Source organism: Eucalyptus grandis, chromosome 3 (assembly GCF_016545825.1).
Source record: "Eucalyptus grandis isolate ANBG69807.140 chromosome 3, ASM1654582v1, whole genome shotgun sequence".
In the NCBI taxonomy this organism is placed as follows: Eukaryota; Viridiplantae; Streptophyta; class Magnoliopsida; order Myrtales; family Myrtaceae; genus Eucalyptus; species Eucalyptus grandis.
In genome coordinates, this window is record NC_052614.1 from 8,633,921 (window position 1) to 8,653,368 (window position 19,448).

General features: G+C 39.8%; 1 protein-coding gene and 1 non-coding gene across 2 annotated transcripts; one reads left to right on the forward strand and one right to left on the reverse strand.

Moving 5' to 3' along the window:
* Window positions 1–4,420: 4,420 nt before the first annotated feature.
* On the reverse strand, window positions 4,421–8,519 carry LOC104436392. Its single transcript, XM_010049152.3, has 8 exons — window positions 8,382–8,519; window positions 7,730–8,062; window positions 7,289–7,382; window positions 6,852–6,970; window positions 6,662–6,763; window positions 6,328–6,423; window positions 6,193–6,250; window positions 4,421–4,811 (listed from the first exon to the last, which is right to left on the reverse strand). Exons 2-7 carry the CDS (start codon window positions 8,033–8,035, stop codon window positions 6,194–6,196), a joined length of 774 nt encoding a protein of 257 aa, XP_010047454.1. The 5' UTR covers window positions 8,036–8,062; window positions 8,382–8,519; the 3' UTR covers window positions 4,421–4,811; window position 6,193.
* A 356-nt stretch (window positions 8,520–8,875) lies between these two features.
* Window positions 8,876–8,975, forward strand: LOC120292333. Its single transcript, XR_005550128.1, has one exon. It is a non-coding gene; the product is annotated as a U6 spliceosomal RNA (small nuclear RNA).
* The last annotated feature ends 10,473 nt before the right edge of the window (window positions 8,976–19,448 follow it).

Sequence of the window (19,448 nt, forward strand, 5' to 3'; positions counted from 1 at the left end):
AAATCTTAGACGCAACGATGAGATCTTGGGGAGTTGTAAAATACAAATGGGTAGTTCAGTATCTGCTGACTCTCTTCCCTTTGTCAACAGGGACGTCGCCTGCCATGGAAAGACACCTTTGCCCCCCCCAATGTCCTAAGCCCCCAAGTAGGTATTTTAATTCCAGAAAATAAGAATCTATTCCAATGAGTAAATTTCATTATTCAAGTGGAATTTGTACGAAATTTGAAACTATTTATCCCTATTTTTATCAAGGACATCGCTTGCTATGGACAGACACCTTTGCCCCGACAATGACCTTGGTCCCGGCACGTAGGTATTTTCAGGAGCATCTTCCCCCGCCCCGTCCTAATGATCCGTCCGTGTGAATATGCTCCTGCTTTGAAATTCGCGGTCCAAACGCCCGACTTGTTGACATCGTTCGGGACGGGAGAAGGGACGAAAATGGCATCATTCCCCAAATTCGGTATCGAAGAGCTAGCACCTTGGATAGATAGTTTTATTTTTTTTGTCGAGGTTTCGGGACGCCATGCGACCGTCCATTCGGAAAAAGATAGGCGATGGCGCAGAACTTCGATCGTGCTTAAGGATTTCCCCCCAAATTTACTAGATTTTCAGTGGCCCGCTACGTTTACTTTTTTTAGTCCTAAAGCCAATGGTACCTCGGGGAAGATATATCTACTTGATCGGAACAGAGAGCACAAATTCTTGTCACTTTCGATGTCTTCATTAGTGTTTTGACAAATTTCATCCATTAACAATACTGGGTATAGATTGCAAAGATAATTTTATTCTCATGTAAGAATGACATTAATGGATGAACTATCAATGGAGACCTTGAGGGGTGGAGGATCTCATTAAAAAAAAAAAAATTGACCTTTGTAAGATTGGTTGATTGATTAAGAAACGGAATTAGATGTATAGATTGGGTCCATTACACATTCTCGGTATTATCGACCACAAGCAATCTTTGCCTGCCTAATCTTGGGCTCGTGTCTTACCTATGCCATGATGCCAGCGGGAGTATTTTTGTGCGGGTATTTTCTTTTGTTGTAAGGAATCTTGTTTTAGGCAGGTGAATATGAGAACCATATAATGTCCGACCAATCTCATGGACTGTTAAAGATGAGTCAAAGTATAAGTGTCGCCAACATTGAATTATTTGTCCTCGGCAACGCCATTTGGAAGTTTGCCTATTTAAAGTGGGTATCCTCGCCCTTGAAATTATCGTTACATTAATTGCAACCTTCTAAGTAGTTAATGAATTCTTTTTCTTTCTGGAACGTGAACTTTAATTATCTTTTTTTTTTCTTTTTTTCATGAAGCAATTGTAGATGTTTCCTGATTGAGAAGACAGTTCAATATCAATTCTATTGAAAGAGCTCGGGGCACCATAGCATGTCGGGAATAAAGGGGGACATACGAGACATAACCGCTCCCATGGTGGGGTGCTACGCTGCCCTGCCTTTCAGTCAACACACAATTGAGGAGTCCGATCACGAATGCTAGTCCAAGAAGACTAAGATGGCGCCTTGCATATGGATAGCAAGAGGGCACTTACCCCGCCACGGTGAGGCCTTGTGAGGAAGGACCTAACCCATTAGAGAAAATGCATACCCCACTTCAAGAGCACCTCTCTATAGACTGAATTCACTTTAAGGGTCTAGCCGGTAAAAGAGGTAAAATCACGAGCTGCTTAGATGCACGGCGCAGAAGGCTCGTAAACCTCCCTTTTCTCGATCCAGATTTTCTTCGCTTCAATAGTGAATCACCTACCATAAAAAGGGGAAGGCCTGCACTCCCATCTGAGACTCCGAAGACCGGGCCTGCGGACTCAGGGAAGAAATTCATATCCTAGAAGAAAAGGATATGTTTGTCGTCGGATGTTTCGGAGTTTGTCTAGGAAATTTATCCGCTGTGCGGCTACGCTACCTGTAAAAAACCCTTTTCCCTTTGTCCAAAAAAACCCTTTTCCCTTGTCCAACGTAGTATCACATGCGTTTTTATCGTCTGTTGCTTGGTCTCCTGCGTTTCGCATTTTTAGGCTACCAGCTGACAAAAAATACTTTTCCTCTCCACTCCTCACCTAATTCTCTTGCCCATGTTTACATTCTTGAGAAACTTTAAATACTTGTTAATGACCAGAAATCATACTACTACTTTGTCTGTTGTAATTCTAAGAGTATGATCATGAGTTCTATTCGTATTGAGTCTAGCCGAATTAATTTTATTATGTGTATACGAATGATGATGATGTTTTAAATAATTTCTCTCTACTTCATAACTATTTTATAAAGTCAACTTTATTGCATATGTAAATAATGATACAACCAAATGAATGCATGTACATTGAGATTTCAAATAATTTCCTTTAATTTTTCGCTTTTTTTTTTCAAAACTCTTAAATTTATATTTAAAAAGCAAAATAGTCATTCTATTAAATTTACTGTATGTAATGCCCAAATGTCTATTTTACTATACCATATAGATCTGTCAATGTGCACAAGTAAGGCAAAATCCAAGCCAACTTCACACTTCGACATAATGATGAACATGCTGGTCTTCTTCTCTTAAATTTTCTTTAAATGGATTTCATGTTCACCCATTACAGTTAAAGAAATCCTTTGAAGAACCCTTTTGTTAAGTCAACTATATATAGTGATTTTTTTTCAAAAAAATCCAAATGAATGGAGAAATATAGTAAATTCACATGTCACGAGACCACCAAACATACAAAAAATGGCAAAGGATCGTGGAAGAATTAAGGATCCTTTTTGTCTCACTATTTAGTCAATAAATCAACAATTAGAAGAGGAAAATATAGCTGGTATAGGTGGACCGGGCAGAGACAAGCTCTCAGGAATCCGACAAGAGGTTTGGTTGGAAAGGTAGGGGGCTATTGAATCTTTTATGACAACTCAAATCGAAGGACCCTATTTACCCGGATGTACCTGCCCCAACTACTCGTGGAGCAGCAACTACTTGTACGACCCCATGTCAATTGACATTGAATACCTCTGTTTGCACTTAGCATTTCTGAAGTAGGAGATAAAGGATGATAGCAGTGACATTAGGCGGGGTTCCCACAAAAGCAGCAAGATATCGTTGAAGCAAATACAAGTTTACCAAGTAGAGGAAAAGGGTAGAGTAGTGAGACATGTTTCATGGAAATCGGCTTGGCTCGCTTGTTAAAAGAGTTCGATACGTGTGCATTTAGTGAATTGTACCGTGTCGCGATGGGGAGATTAAAAGATTCCCACAGTTTTGGGCTCACTCTATTGGGAGCATGATACGTAGGGGAGGGGGATTTAGCATGAAATGGGCATGATTAGCAAACCAGGAAGTTTGAATTGGTGAAGGGAGTTAACTAAAACCATGCCATGAATGCCTATACAATTCTGAGAGGACAGAAACTACGTGGCGTTTGGAATTCCACAAGTCATGCGGGGGGTGCCCTCGAGGGAACCATTCTTGAAGTCAAAGCTGGTATGCCAAACTCCATCTTCTCAACCATATTCCTGATCTCAGTTTTCGGAAGCAATAAAAGAACAGCACTCAATTACTTAATCCAGAGAATTGGTGAGCTTAAAGCTCAGCCCATCCAGAGAATTGGTGAGCTTAAAGCTCAGCCCATCCAGAGAATTGGTGAGCTTAAAGCTCACCTCAGGTTCTCAACCATTTCCTAATTCAAAGACTCAGATTTCTTGAGATAGAGTCTATGACATTCCTTTTCTGTTGAGCTTAGCATATAAAGAGCAGCATGAAGAACAAGTAACACGAACAACACTCTGCAGCAGCCCTTCATGGCAGAACCTCAATTTCCTATCGGCCGTCCATCTAGATGGACATTCTTTTATAGAACAACAAGCATTCTTTTCGAATTAGAAAGTCCAAGTTCTGATAATTCACAACAGTAAAGTTCAATCTCTTTCTGGCACCAACCTCTTACCAAAGCAGAGGGTTCAGTTGTCCATTTCTAATAGAATTTTCTCTTATCTTGTTCTCAAATTACTTTATTCGAAAATCAAGTCTTACCATGAAGCAAAATCTTGTTCAGTGCCACTAATAACACTGTTGCCATTGAGAAGCCTCAGCTGGTCATATATAGAAACCAGTCTCTTGAAGAGTAATCCAATGCATACCCATATGAGAAATTGTATAGTACCATAGTTGCCTTAAGACAATGCATTTCATCATAACTAGATGAGACCATCAAAATTGATAACACACCAGGGTTTAGTCAATGTTCATCCTCACACGGTTAGATGGACCGATTTCATCATCGAAGTCCAAAGTCTGTTGCAGAGGTCACACCAATATCAAGAAAGGAGAAAATGAAGTGTAGTGACAGCACGGCTAAGCTCCATGGCAGTACAATGGACATAATGATGGCGACAATGAATGCATGAAGGCTTATAGATTGGGAATCTTCCTCTAGCACCGAAAAATGGGGTGGATATTTAATTACAAAAGAACAAATGAACAACCACCTGTAGTTTTTGCTGATGTTGGCCCAGTTAGCCTTGAGGGTCCAAACAGGGAAACAAAGACAGATGCACACGAGGGACACCAGGACAAGATAGACCAAATCACTATACATGAGCAGATCTACCATTAACAGATGGAGAGGGCCAAAAACACTATTGTACATGCAATCCATACAAAAAGAATGAAAATGAAAGACCTTCTGGCAATAAACAAATCTCAAAACTCAAACTTGACCAACTAACAATGCAGCAGTACAATTCATCGCGGCACATTGATCTGAGGCAGAAATTGATCTGATACAAAATGACACCCGGCTATGCATCCTGCACAAAAGATAATATGTATTAATTTGGTTTATCCATATTCCCTTTTCCACTGTACACAACAAATGATTTCGATTGCATTTCATGAAAGGGACCCAAAGGGGAAAGATACTATGGCCTCACCAAGGACAAACCATAGAAAAACCAGGAGTCAATTAGGCCCGACATGTGGATATGACAAAAGCAATACAAGAATACATTTCTTGTATTTATGACATTTTTCATGTTAAGGCTACTTGGAACCATTCATAAATCTCGCAGAGATTGTGATCACCACATGTTGGCTAAAAGGTGCCAAAAGGAAACTGCGCCCCTAGAATTTCCAGCTGTCGTTGCCCATCTTTGTAATCATTGCCACACATAGCCACCAATTGCTATTCATGGAATTTTCCATGTTCAATTATCTCTATTTACCATCACTCTACAAGCCCAGCTATTAAAACTGGAAAAAAAAGTCTGCCTTCATGTACCCTGTGGTATAAGTTCAATTTATACGCCACAGATTATGTGGTGATAGTGAGTATTGTTGAGGTGAAATTAGGGTCACATAGTGTTTCTCTGATGTAGCCAGGTTGGCTCCAATGAGCAATTGCTCTTGTTGTCCAGTCAAGTGGTTGCAATCGAATTCAGTTCTCCAACTCAGATTCCACCACCACTACATTCAACAGAAAAGAGTACCAAAGAACATTTGAAGCTCAGTCCATTTCTCAGTACACTCCAACAATTCTTTTCAGAAAGCTTTCAGTTTCAATTCATAATGGATGTCTCAGTCAGGCATGATGATCCTTAATTGCATTTCAACCCCAAAATAGAAAAATGAAATGTTTGCCGCACCAACAGAGAGGGAAGTCTCCAAAGAAATTTAAGTGCAATTTGAAAACCTTGAATATTATGGAAACCCCACAGGAATGAAGAGATGCTAGAGTCTCTTGTTTAGTAAATAATCTACACAGATTAAAAAAAAAAAAAAAAAAATTAACCACAGGAACCTAGGGGGGTAAGCTGTAATTACAGCACAAACCAGAAATACATTGTGGAACTCCTATCTTATCCATGAATAAGATAGACTACTTTTGCCGGGCATCTGAGAGATATGATGGCCATGTAAGACGAGAATAGGTTCATATAAAGCATAAACTTCCCAGGAAAACCATTAAGGTCAATGCAGGCAGCAATTGTTATTTGAATTGACTTGGAGAAAAAAGTCAATAAGCCTAAGTGGGCTCATCGGATCCACGACTTTGAGAAATACAACTAATGCATTTGCCATGTCCATTATGTATTATATTCAGCAGCTCAAATACTCCGAGAAAAGCAGATATAAGAGGCACTTTAATATCGTTATATCACTGCTTCATTGGTTTAGCCGAAAGCCACTTACCTCATTCTAATGATTCTGATGGTTGAGATTGTTGTTCCTCGATCAAAGTTTGAAGTCTCTGCCATGACATATATGTATCAAAATTGCGAGTAGGAATTTTAAAGTAGCTATGTATCAAACAGAAGACATACTAACTTTAACAGAACTTCCAACTTCATCGAGCTTTTGCAACAACAACTGCTCTCCTGAATAGGGAGAAGAATCATACCGGATGGACATCGATGGGGACATCTGCAATAGGCACATTGTTTTGTCAGTGAGTTCACGTACATTTTTACTACATTTAGATGTCATTTGCTACTTCAAAAAAATTCCTCAACCAACTACATGTCCTTGACAGGTGATACGATTGTAAACTTACATCGAGCTCCTAAAAAAATGATGAAATGAAGTCTTCCTTCCTACATAAGCAACTGTAAAAACAGCTAAAAGTGGATTCAATGTACATAATGTGAATATTTTAACTTACCAAAGCTGACTGACCCAGTCTCAGGTTGGGTATGTCATCAATAGTTGAGACTTGTCTAGGAAAGGCTTCATTTCTCAAGCTTGAAAGACGTGTTAGAACAGCCTGTGTAGGGCATCAAGGATTTGGGTTACTAGAACTCACCGGAATTGACATTAATCGCTGATAAATTATACTTAACCAAGAAGTATACCTTTCGGAAAGCGATAGGGTTTGCAATGCCTTGTATTTGAACGTCATCACTTGGTGGCCTTCTCACACCAACATTCTCTATTCTAAGAGAGTATACACCAAAAAGGGACTGCAGATAGCCTTAAGAACAGCAAGCTTTTCAGGAACTGAGTTAATGGAGCTAATGGCATAATTAAAGATGACGCAGGTGAACATCGTTTCCTTTTTCTCCTTTCCTTGTTTTTGGTGTTATGAATGTGAATAAAATGCCATCTAGACTAGAAAAAAACCAGGCATAGCAAGTAGAAGATCCAGAAAGCACTAATGGGACTTTTAACTAAATAAACTGAGTCCTTGTTAGTGAAAACTAGAGCATAAGTTGGAACACAAGTCAAAGCATATAGAGCTCCTTAAACTATCTTACCATTAAAATCTGGACTTTACTACAAGTGGATTTACCTTGTTCAATCACAACATCGGCAACTGAAGGCAAAAGCACATGCTTCTCCTTTTTTAACACTCCAAAACATGGAAATGGTACTGGTTTGGTAACCTGCGCCGAAGCAAAAATGGAACAAGTAAAACAGTGAGGAACATAACAGGGTACTCACATTTCAAAGTCCAAAGCATCTTTTTTTCAAGTAATCCACCAAAAAAAAAAAAAAAAAAGTCCATATGGAACCTGCCCCTTTGCTTCCAGAGTGTACAATGCACAATTTTTTAGCTTAGAACTTAGAAGGTTAATATAACTGAAGGAGCACAAATGAAGTTCCAAAACTATGTCACACACACCCAAGCATTAAAACAATGATATCTACAGAGAGGATGCACACTCAATTGACAACTAACCAAAAATTATTTACCAACGGACGAGAACTCAAACATGGATCAGATACTTACTTTGTACACGATGGAATCTGAGGTGAGATAGAGCTTCCTCGAACGGATATCCTTCCGAAGTATGTATCTCCGAACAGGCAAGTAAAGCAACATGAACAAGCCAAAACCCCAAGCCAGAACCAAAAGCAACGAGTAAAGAACCCATTGAGCCGTCTGGTACTTGACAAAATTTTCCTCCATTTCCCGAAAGGTCGCCATGTACAGAACCGGGTCCTCCTCGCTCTCCACGATCTCGCCAGACCCACGGTCTCTCAATAGACCCTTCTCCAAGCTATCGATTTCCACCACCTCCTCCCCGGATCCCATCCCGGAATCACCAGACTGCTCCCGACACTACAAAATGAGCAACTGAATCAAGCTTAGCTCAGCAGCCACGAGATGCTCGATCCCAATTAGCACTCAATGCAATCACTCCATTTGCCCAATGCCCAAGTTTTCAGCTTTCACTCACACAGGCGCGATCCTAGAAAACCCAAATTTCTTCTAAAAAACTACCGCCCAAATTCAATAGATAAACCGAAACCGAGCGCATTGCGAAGAGCGCGCGTGATCGGAGGTCGGAGCAGGCGAGCGAAACCCTAACGGTGACATCGCATTCGCGTCGACGCGGCGCGATCGGAGACGAGAGGAAACGGAGTAGTCGCGAGCTCACCGAGTTCGACGGAGACGGCCGGCGGAGAGAGGCGGCGAGAGACGGCGATCGGAAAATGAGCGCGGGGGAGAGAGAAGGCGCTACTACAAACGGCGGCGACGGCGACTACGGAAGCTGAGGAGCACTCGCTTACGCTTCTGCTTTTTTTTTTGGTTTTTTTTGGGGGGGAGGGGGATCGTCTACAGCGACGCTCACAGTGATTCCGTGCACTCCACAATCAGGTTCGTCGACTGACGATTGTCAAAAATAAAATATAAACGGCTCCGCCTGTATAATGTAATTCGTGTTCTTTTTTCCCCAAAAAAAAGAAGATGATGACGAGGCAAATCTAATGCGATCGGTATTTTTGAGTGGAGAGAGAACATGTTTTATGTCAAGTTACTGGACTGAAAATAAATATTTATAATTAGTTGAACGAGTTATTTCATCTGTCACATATTGAATAATTGATAATGGTTCTAATCTCTGAACAATCCAATGTATCAGGCGATGATGTCTTTTTGGAGATGTTTGATGCAATTGGAACGATACAAACAAAATTAGCATAGCCCTATAAAAGATGGCATGCACAAATTAGAAAGTGATTTGATTTTCTTTTTCGACTTATCCAATTTGGCATGGTGCAAATCTTTTAGCCCAACATCAATTATTTTTGTCTTACTCTCTCTCTCTCTCTCTCTCTCTCTCTCTCTCTCTCAATCAGTAACGATGGACCCGTGGGCCATACCACTTGTTAATAATGGTCGACTTTTTTCCCATCTTTTTGGTTTTGTGAACTTTTATGATCATTCCCACATTTTTCCATCAGCAAAAGAAAGAACACTATTGCACGCATGGACCACATTAATATTGATAATAGGATATGGATTTCACTCGCACGTTGTGAAGGTATGTGTATATGTTGCACTTGATACGGAATCTAACATTGACAATTGGCCTAGTTAGAAATAGATTCATCAAACGAGTGAATTGAGTTGGATTTTTGTTAAATGGGTTGAAATTATTTGACCTAAATTGACCAATTTAACCTATATCGACCTATCTTTATGCATTATGATTTTAGCAATTCATACTTAACCCTACTCGAATCCAACATATGCCCATTTCAAATTGGACTCCAATCCCTTAACGATTCCATGTACTAGCTTTCCAAGTAGGAAAGAAAACTCAGATTGGGTCATGGGTTAGGACTTTGTGTGGCAAATGGGCAATGTGGAGACATAGCTAAGTACCGTACTGATGGATAAAAAAACCTATGTGGACGGTTTTTAGAGAGGGGTTATGGACGAATGCAAAAGTGGCGGTCAGAAGAAGGGTAGTGGATCTTCCCAAGTGACAAGCAATGTCCACGCTCTCATAAACTGATTTGCTTCCAAGCATCAGCCAGCCTCAATGGCCGGCCGGAGTACAACTATTCGCTTTCCATTTGTACCTCTCTCCCCCTCTCTCTCTCTCTCTCTCTCCTCCGCTATGTGTTTGAGGGCCATAAGCTCAAGTTCATCAAATCCTTACAAATTATGTCTACACGGTGGCTCCTCTTAGCTACATACACAATCTCAAATTGCACAACTCCACTTATGATCTCCATCTTGGAATGAAATTCCTAGATCCATCCCCAATCGTCGCTCTCGTAATGTAAACATTTTTACAAAAGGAAACACGAAATAGGGGTTCTTGGGTCCCTCTTGGCAACGGTGGTTCTAGGAAAAGGTAGGGCTTGCTTCGTTCGGGCTTACTTATATTGGGAATGGTGGAGCAAAGGTCGTAATTGAGAAAAAATAGATATCTTGAAGCTTGAAAATAGAAATCAGAAACAGGAGCACTCAATTTGGTCAATTTGGCTTGCTGGAGACGATAATGGTGGCTGCCTGAGAAAAAATAGGTATCTTCAAGCTTGAAAATAGAAATCGGTCAATTTGGTCAATTTGGCTCGTGGAGACGATAATGGTGGCTGCCAATGAGAATCGATGATAATGGTAGCATGTCGACGAAGGTTTAAGGACGCATTTCGTAACGATTCTGTTCCAAGGAACAATTTTTGATGAGAAATGATTTTTTTCTGTTTCTATTCTTGAGAACAATTTCTAAGCAAAAGAATGCGTTTGGTAACTTCACAAATTTCTATTCTTAAGATAGAAATATGTTTGGTAAAATTCTTAGATTTTTTATTTATTTCTTTTAATTTTTTAATTCTTTTATTATTATTTTTTTTTTTCTTTTTTTTTCTTTTTCTCTTTGGCTAGTTGCCGACCACCGCCGTGGCCAAGTGACCAGGCCAGGGTGATGTCCGGCAAGCTCGCTAGAGGCCAACCTGGGCCCGGCAAGGCTCAGCCTCACCCAAGCAACACGAGGTTAGCCTTGCCTTGCCTTGGCGCAGCCCGGCCTCACGCCGGTTGGGGAGGGCGAGCCTCGTTGTGGCTGTGCGAGGCTCAAGTCAATGAGCCTCGTCGTGGCTCGATGTCTTCGGGGGCCGACGACACTCCGGCAAGGTCGCCAGCCCTTGTTTGGCCAGTTGCCAGCACCGGCCATAGCCAAGGCCGGGACTAGCCAAGAGGAAGAAGAAAAGAAAGAGAAGAAAAATAAAAATAAAAGAGAGAGAAAAATTTGATTCTAGAAATTGTTCTTGAAAATAAGAAGCTACTTTTTTTACTTCTTATTTATGTTCCAAATCTATTCCCGGAATAAAAGTTTTACCAAACATGTTTTTATTCTTTTTTTCATTCCTTGGAACAAAAGAATAAAAAGTTTATTCCGGGGAACAAAGAATAAAAAATTTGTTCCGGGGAACAAATTTTTTTTTTAACAAACAAGCCCCAACAAAGAATTGACATATATTTGCAACCGGCATTTACTTTATATTTTGGAATGGCGGATTAAAATGAATATATGTACATAATAATAATTATTATTTACATAGAATAAATGTCAATTTGCTTTTTAACAATTGAGCTAACACGGGTTGCTTTCTATGCATGATGATCTAACTAGATTTTCAATTTGCTAATGAAATTGCCATTTTATTTATATTTTGGAAATAAAATATATTTTTAAAAATAAAATAAAATAAGAAAAAAAAACATCTTGTTCTATACATCTATACACTTTTGAGATAGATCTACAAATAAAATTAATAATTTAAAAATATATATAATTTTTAACAAATATAACATTGAAAATCAATAAAAGAAAAGAAAACGCATTGTGGTCTTTCCTTCCTTGGTTTTTCTTAAATGATCAAAAATGAACTCGGGTGTGTTTGTTTCACGAAAAACGGTTTTCCGGCCTTCTTCCTTTCTTAAATGATAAAAATGATTGAATGATAACAAATGAACTCTCTTACTTCCAAATTAATTTGTTGAGTCCATATTACTTAATAAATGGATTTTTCTCGATCGCTTTAGTAAATCTAGAATTTGAACCTGGAAAATGAAAAGGAGATCTGAATTCATATATATATTTTATTTTTATTTTTATTTTTCTGAAAATGGACGTGATTTCCAGTTACAAGAGCAAGTCAAAACGAAAGGGAGGGGGTAAACAAATGGGAAAGAAAGAAAAGAAAAAGAAAGAAAAAAAGAAAATCAATATAATAATAACAAATTCAAAATTTTTAATTAGAAATTATTTTTGATAATAAATTTTTTATCAAGCAAGGACCTAGCCCTAAACTCATGTTCGAACATTGGCCGACCCGTTTGAGCTCAAAATCTTTTCACTCAAATGGGTCAAATTAAACTCATGTTCAAACATTGGCTTTGAAGTCTTGAATTATTATAATATTGGATCAAACGGCTAAGAGAAAAGGAATCAAATCAATGAATTTTATAATTTTTTGATAAAGGGTCAAAGTTTTTATTTGACCAAAATGTCAACCCACAACAATTTTTTTTGGAAAATTAAAAATTAAAGCCTAACTATGCATGCAAGATCAAATTGATGTCTTTTTATGATTTCACAAATTTTATGAAATGTTGACATAGAGTTGACTTTTTAGGTTTGACCAAAAAGTTGATTTGAAAATCAACCTTTGATTTATTGAGAAAAGGATTAGCCTCTATATACATACGAGACTCTAATGACACTTAAATGACTCCTCTTAGTCGAGAAATGGGTCTTGTCATGATCAAGAATCTTAGCTGTGATCAAGTCTTGAGTTTTGACTTTATTAGACTCATTGGCGAAAATTCAAATGTTAACACCACGTCCAACTAGAAGGCTATTGGGTGGCAAGTTGGTATAGCACTTTACATATAAAATGGCTAGATCGATATATATTCCAACACTATCTACATATCAACATGTGCTTTTGTCTAATACGGACAAGCATGAATAAAAAGTCGAGCTCGCTCGGATCAACCCACTATCTAAGTTAGACTTTTATACATTGCATTTGTGTAAGAATTTCATCTAACTCTGGATGAACTTAAAGTATTGTAGACACCATAGTTTACCCCGATAGCACATGCTCATCACAATGAACTTTAAATGAAACACCTTGTTTTGATTTGTGGAATCAATGGAAAGCAATCCTTGTGAAGGCTACTTAAGCTAAGCCTTGATGGAATTATAGGAGCTAAACTCAAAGTCGATGGCCGAGAAGTTAATTAACACATGTCAGGCTATGAGGATGATGCATTGAATTTGAAGATCAAGGAGGATTAGCACTAGAATTCGAATGAAAATAATTGCTGCAAGAAATGTGAATAAAAATAGGGAACAATTATTTACTTGAAGGATAAGCTATACGAGCATTGTCGACAGGTCAGGGGCTAGTTACCAAAGGATAAGGACGTCCAAGGGAAAAGAAACACATGAAGATTGCAAAGAGTAGTGCCCAAACCAACTAACGAAGATCGGCTCCCTATAAATACCACAATTTCTCCACTAAGAACCCCTCACACAAAAAACACAACATTCTTCTTCATTTTAGCTTTACTTTATCACATCTTAGTTGTAGTTTTCAGGAATCCTGTCATTGATTAGATTCCAACATGCATCTTCATTCGGTCCAGCATCATTGATTAAATTCTGGCGTTGCTCCACAAAGTTTAGTGTCATTGATTAGATTCCGGCATTGTGCTTATATCCAGAAATATCGTTTTTGATTTGATTCCAACTATACATCAAAAACAAACTATGGCGTTGATTAAATTCCATCATAGTTTAGGTTCAGAGCATAGATTGTCTAGCTATTTACATTCGATTATGTCATTGATTAAATTTTAGCATAATTAGCGTTCAAAAGTTGTTCGTCTTTGAGTCATCTAGCTATTAGTTGTTAAGGTTGTACATACTAGGGGTGAGCGGTTCCAGTTCCGGTTTGGTTCCTTCTGGAACCTGGAACCTACTCTCAAGTATAGGTTCCTCATTTTTTGGAACCCGGAACCTATCCGTTAGAACCAATAACTTGGAACCTACCCTATCACAAGTTCTAGGGTCGGTTCCAGGTTTCAACAGGTTCTTTTTTCTTCTTCTTTTTCATTTTTAGATTTGAATTATAACGTACACGCATACTCTACGATAACTTCTCACATCTTAGCAAACATACTAGTACCAAGATCTAACATGGTTGGTGAAAGATGCACATCGATCACAAGGAAGAGAGCAAAGCTTTAGAGGAAAAATAGCTCTTTTCAGTCTAGAAAAGGCAGTGAAACAACTCCATAAGGTTTTCCTCTGTCTCTGCAGATGGCCGTGAGATACTGCAACACCATCAAGGGAAATGATAGAATGGCCAAAATTAAAGACAGATACTTCTTTGTCATCACGATAGGACATGGTGAGCCCATGAAGTTCTTTGTTGCGTTAAGATATCTCAACCATCCTCTGTTTCTCAAGTTATTAGATGCAGCGGAACGGGAATTTGGATTTAATCAAGGCGTTCTTGTAATCCCCTGTGGACCAAGCGAGCTCCAAAGAATCCTATCATGAAGGGTGTAGATCAAGATCGACAAGTGCAAGTCAAATTCCAACAAGCAAGAGAGCAAATCCAATGAAATTACTCATACTTGTTGAAAATATATGTATATATAATGTCTAGTAAAATATCATTCAAACAATCTCATTGGCATGCATAAAAGAGTTTTAGAAAAAAAAAATACATAAATTTCCTAAGGTCACATCAGAGTGAAGGGAAATTATGAACACTAAACTGGTCGAGAGATCTGATTTGGGGCTTCCTTTGCACTTCGCCATTGAATCGTTCATGGCTAGATCGATCTTCAAGGGCTTCAACTTCCCCAACTTCACGCTCACGAATGAGTCGTCATCCATCGAGGAGCGCACTCCCCAAGCCTTCTTCGACCAGTTCAAGAAGCTCAAGTCCGTCAACCCCCCAAGCTTCATCGCGTGAAACCCGAGCTCGCCATTGGCCAGGTTTGCCAAGGCCAAGTACCTGCAGTTCGTGCACGCAAAGCATAAGATTCTCACGCTACCTTCAAGAGGCCTTGCAAAAGAAACAGCTTGACAATCAACTATTCAACCCAATGGAACCAGTAAACCCCAACAGAATCAAGTAACAGTGTATCTTTCTACAATCTTCATTTTTTCCAAATTTTGAAATGAAGGTTGAGCAACTGTCAATGTTGCTCATCTTAGTTAGGCAAAGGAGTAATCTGTCACTTGAGCAAAAATGCGGAGGAAAAGCTATTTTGAAAACTGAAAAGAGCAAAAATGCGGAGGAAAACCTACCGTCTCATCGTCGATCAGCTGGTAGGCCCTCGTCGGAGTCTCTAAAGGCATCCCGCGTCGCCCTCGACTGGATAGACGGAAGAAGAGAGAGAGTGGGGGTGCGACTGAGCTAGAGCTGGAGGTGGAGGCGGAGGTAGAGGCGGATGCGAAGGGGTGTGGAGTTAAGGCTAATTAGGGTGCTAGGCGAGTGGCGAGCTGCGTTGGGACGGCTAGGAGAGTGAGCAGCCTCCACCGAGGGGACGAGCGATGTCCAACGGCGGTGTCGATGGCAAGTGGCTGAGCGGCGAGGTGAGCACGAGTCTCATGGCACAAACGACAGCATGGATGGTGCGGCGAAGACGGCGGCGGTTGCAACTCAACCCACAGCCAGGTGGGGAAGAGCTCAGTTCTGGCAGAGGCGGTGGCGGTTCGAAGCAATGATGGCCCAGACGGCTGAGTGAGCGATGGCAAGAGGTGGTGACAGTGGCTTGGGGACGACGACAATAGCTCACGGTGGCAAGGGGCGGTGCGAATGGTGCGATAGCTTGTCGGGCTCAACGGTGAAACGGCTCATTGGACGAGTGGTGGGTGGTGGTGGTTCGGTGGCCAAGAGGTGGTGGTGAGTAGAGCGTGGGGCGGCGGTGTGGTGGTGGGTGAAGCGAAGAACCAGCAAGAGGAAGGAAGGAAGGAAGAAGAAGAAGAAGAAGAAGAAGGGTGGGGTTTTGGCCAGAGAGGGGAAAGAGAAGAGAGAGAGAGAAGAAAAGAAAAAAGTTGGGGGCGGGAAGTGACGTGAGGAGGGAAAATGGGAGAAAAGAAAGAGAGAGACAGAAAAAAAAGAAAGGGAAAGGGGGAAGAATCAACAAAGGGGGAAATCGTGTGGGGGAAGCTAGGGTTTTTTTTTTTATTATTATTATGACCGGTTTCGGTTCGTATAGGAACCGGAACCAGAATCGAGAATGCCGGTTCCCACAAAAAGGGAACCGGGAACAGGAACCGGTCTCTTTAGAATCGAGAACCGAACCGGACCCTCCGGTTCAATTCTCCGGTTCCCGATTCTATCCAGAAACCGTGCTCACCCCTAGTACATACAAGTTGAGAATAAAACTCCCTTTTGCATTTGACATTCTTTATTCAATCTCAACATAAAACCTGAGTTTCCAATAATAAAATCAAAACGTAGCATTTGATGAAAGGTTATTCACGAGAATCAAAACCGATCAAACATCTTTTTGGCATGCTTGTTAGGACAAGTGTGTTGAGTTGAGAGAGTGCTATGACACCGATCCAAAGTCATATCAACTTGAACAACTCCACTAATGATCAATTATTCATGACTAAGAATAATACATGAGTTGAATCATCATTAGCTTAGCCTCCTCAGAATGAAGTTGTGAATCAAGTTCAAGAGAAAGGTGCCGATGTCTCAAGGCAACGCGTCGAGGAGAGAAGGCAAGCAAGCCTCACACCAATCATGCTCTCTATTATGAGGTGAACGATCAAAGAAACTCACAATGAGTTTGCTGACTACATGGTTAGACAAATGACTGATATTATTAAGCCTATGATCATTAATACTTATTACGAGTGTGCTTAAGGACAACATGAGATTTCGGCTAAACTAGCTCAAACTCAACTAGGACACACCCATGTACCCAATGGGTATGTTCTTGTATCATCAACTTCTCAAGTAACTATGAGTAATGTAAGCCAACCTACATCAACAAGGCTCCCTCTTAGAATTTTGCAAAAGGGAGAAGTTCTTGTGATTATGCAAGATATTGAATCTGTTAATTCGCACGTCCCTACCAATGTTGATTGAGATCTTGCAATATTAATTCCATCCTTGGCTCAGCAAAATCCTTCACATGAGAACTCCATTAAGGTAGAACAGTCAAATCCGACTCTAATACCTCAAACGAATGTGTTCCTAGTTACCATGGAGGTCCCAAGAATTGTAATGGCCCCAGCCAGGGGCAAACAAATATATTAGGCAAATAATCAGCAACAAGCCCCTTTGGTGGGAACTCCTAATGCTCAGCAATAGCTTCCAAATGTTCAACTTTAATTGTTTCGAATATTCAGCCTCAAATGTTGCAACAGCCTCCCACTCTTCCTCAAGTGAATGTTCTAATCCACAAATAAACCCAGTATTTGTGAACCAACCACAACCGCAACTCTATGCGCCTCATGAGCAGTACCATCAAGCTCCTCAACATAATCCAAACTTGTTGCCGCAACCCAACTACCCAATATAGCAGTTTTAGGGTTCTCTTATTTTGTCCCAATTCAAAATCAACCAATAATCGATCCAACATTAAGAGGATATGAGAATGATGTTATCTGCATGCCCAACATTTATAGGAAGTCATATTTGGACTGGATAGATATTGTGACTTATCCAAGAGGTTTTAAGATGCCCGCATTTGCACTATTTATTGGTGAGGAAGACCAGTTAACATTTGAGCATATTAATCATTTTCTAGTACAGTGTAGGAATGCTTCTTATACGGATCATTGGAAGTTGAGATTATTTCTTTATCATTGTCCAAAACTACTTTTACTTGGTACATACCGTTGCCACCGAACTCAATAAATTCCGGGAACAAATGGAAAGATTATTTCATACTCAGTTCCAAAGGGCTATCTCAAATTTGTCGATGGTTGACTTGTCGATCATGAAGCAACTAAATAGTGAATCGATTGATCAATTCATCTCTAGACTTAAGAGGGTTAGGAATAAGTGCTTGGTTCCTCTACCTGAGAAGACCTTTATAGATCTTGCATTCAATGGCTTGAAATTTGATATATGTGAAAGAATAGTTGGACAACCCTTCTCTAACTTATTTCAGCTATCCACGATAGCATCTAAACATGAAAGCTTGTTAAAAGAGAAAGATAAGAGGCATGCTAGGCAAGTTGAAGTTAATTGGGCCGACTCTATAGATATGAATGATGATATACATCAGCTGGATATAGCAGAAGTTGTTGTTGCTAAAATGATCTTAGAATAGCCATATGTCTATAAAGCATTAAAACTAGCCAAAGTAAAAGAAAAATCCAACCTCATGCCTAAAGTTAATGAACTTATCTACTACTCTTTTGATGCCAATAAGAACGAAGAAATTTTTGATTTATTATTGGTGGATGGTCAAATAAGATTAATCGAAGGAAAAAACATTCCAGCTAAAGAGGAGCCGGTAGGTAAAAAGATTTGTGAGTGGCATCATTCATGGAGTCATAATACCAATTATTGCATGGCTTTCAAAAGAAATATTCAAGACATAATAATCAAACAAGGGAAAATAAAGTTTACCAATGACAAAAGTAAAATTCCCATGGAGTTGGACGTAGATCCATTCCCTATCATGACCGGGGATGATATCATCTCAAGTAAGGGCTATACCCAAGAGTTACCATCCGTTTCATTTTTGTTCAAGGTGTAATAGGGTGATTAAATAAGAAGGATATAATCCTAAATACTGGTGCCACCAATCTGGTCAAGGGATTAGTGACGGACCTTATTGGTCAGGCTTAAGCATCCAATATCAAAGAATGCAAGGTCCATAAGGATCGGCTAATCCTATAAGGCATTATATCTATTCAGAGAGGAGTGCTGTCTTAGCAAATTCTGAAATCAATGGGGATCGTGATTCCCAATTGTGTTCAGAATGCTGGCGCTGGGTTTGCTAGTAGAAATATTATTCTAAGAGGCATAGGTACAACAAGATGTCCTGATTTCTAACAAAATACACAATGAGAGCAATTTTGGCAGAAAAGAACCCATTATGTATCAAACAAAGCCTTCCGAGAAGTTCCGTACTCATCGAGTGACTGAAAAGTCATTCAAACAACGATATGAAGAGGGAGACCCTATTATTGGAACCTTGAGAGAACATAGTGGAAAATATGACTATTATGTTAGTTGTAATCCACCTGCTTCTTACTCCCAAGTGGTTAACCTGTCAGGATGGGGAGCCGAATTCGATGATAGAGACATGGACTCGATGTCACGTGTTTACCATCAATGTGCTGTAAAGATACCTCGTGATCTGCTTATTGGCAAATGGCATAGAGTTGAGAGAGCTCAACTCCTAAAGCATACCCCAACACATACAAAAAAAAAAAAAAAAGGATGCAAAGGAAGAAGAAAATGTATTTGTTGCAAAGCGGCTTGACCAAGTTCATATTACTCAGGTCAAACCTACAGTGATGATGACCCCTAAGGCAAAGAGGGTAAAGCCCAAAAATTTGATTTGGAGAAGAAAACCAGAAAATAATAATAGCTCTTCTGCTAAGACGGAAGGGTTGGTCGCTAAATCAACCACTCAATCACTAGAACGATGGGGGAGTCCTATATCAAGGTCAGTGTTGCCATTAAACATATGTATGGTGCAGGCA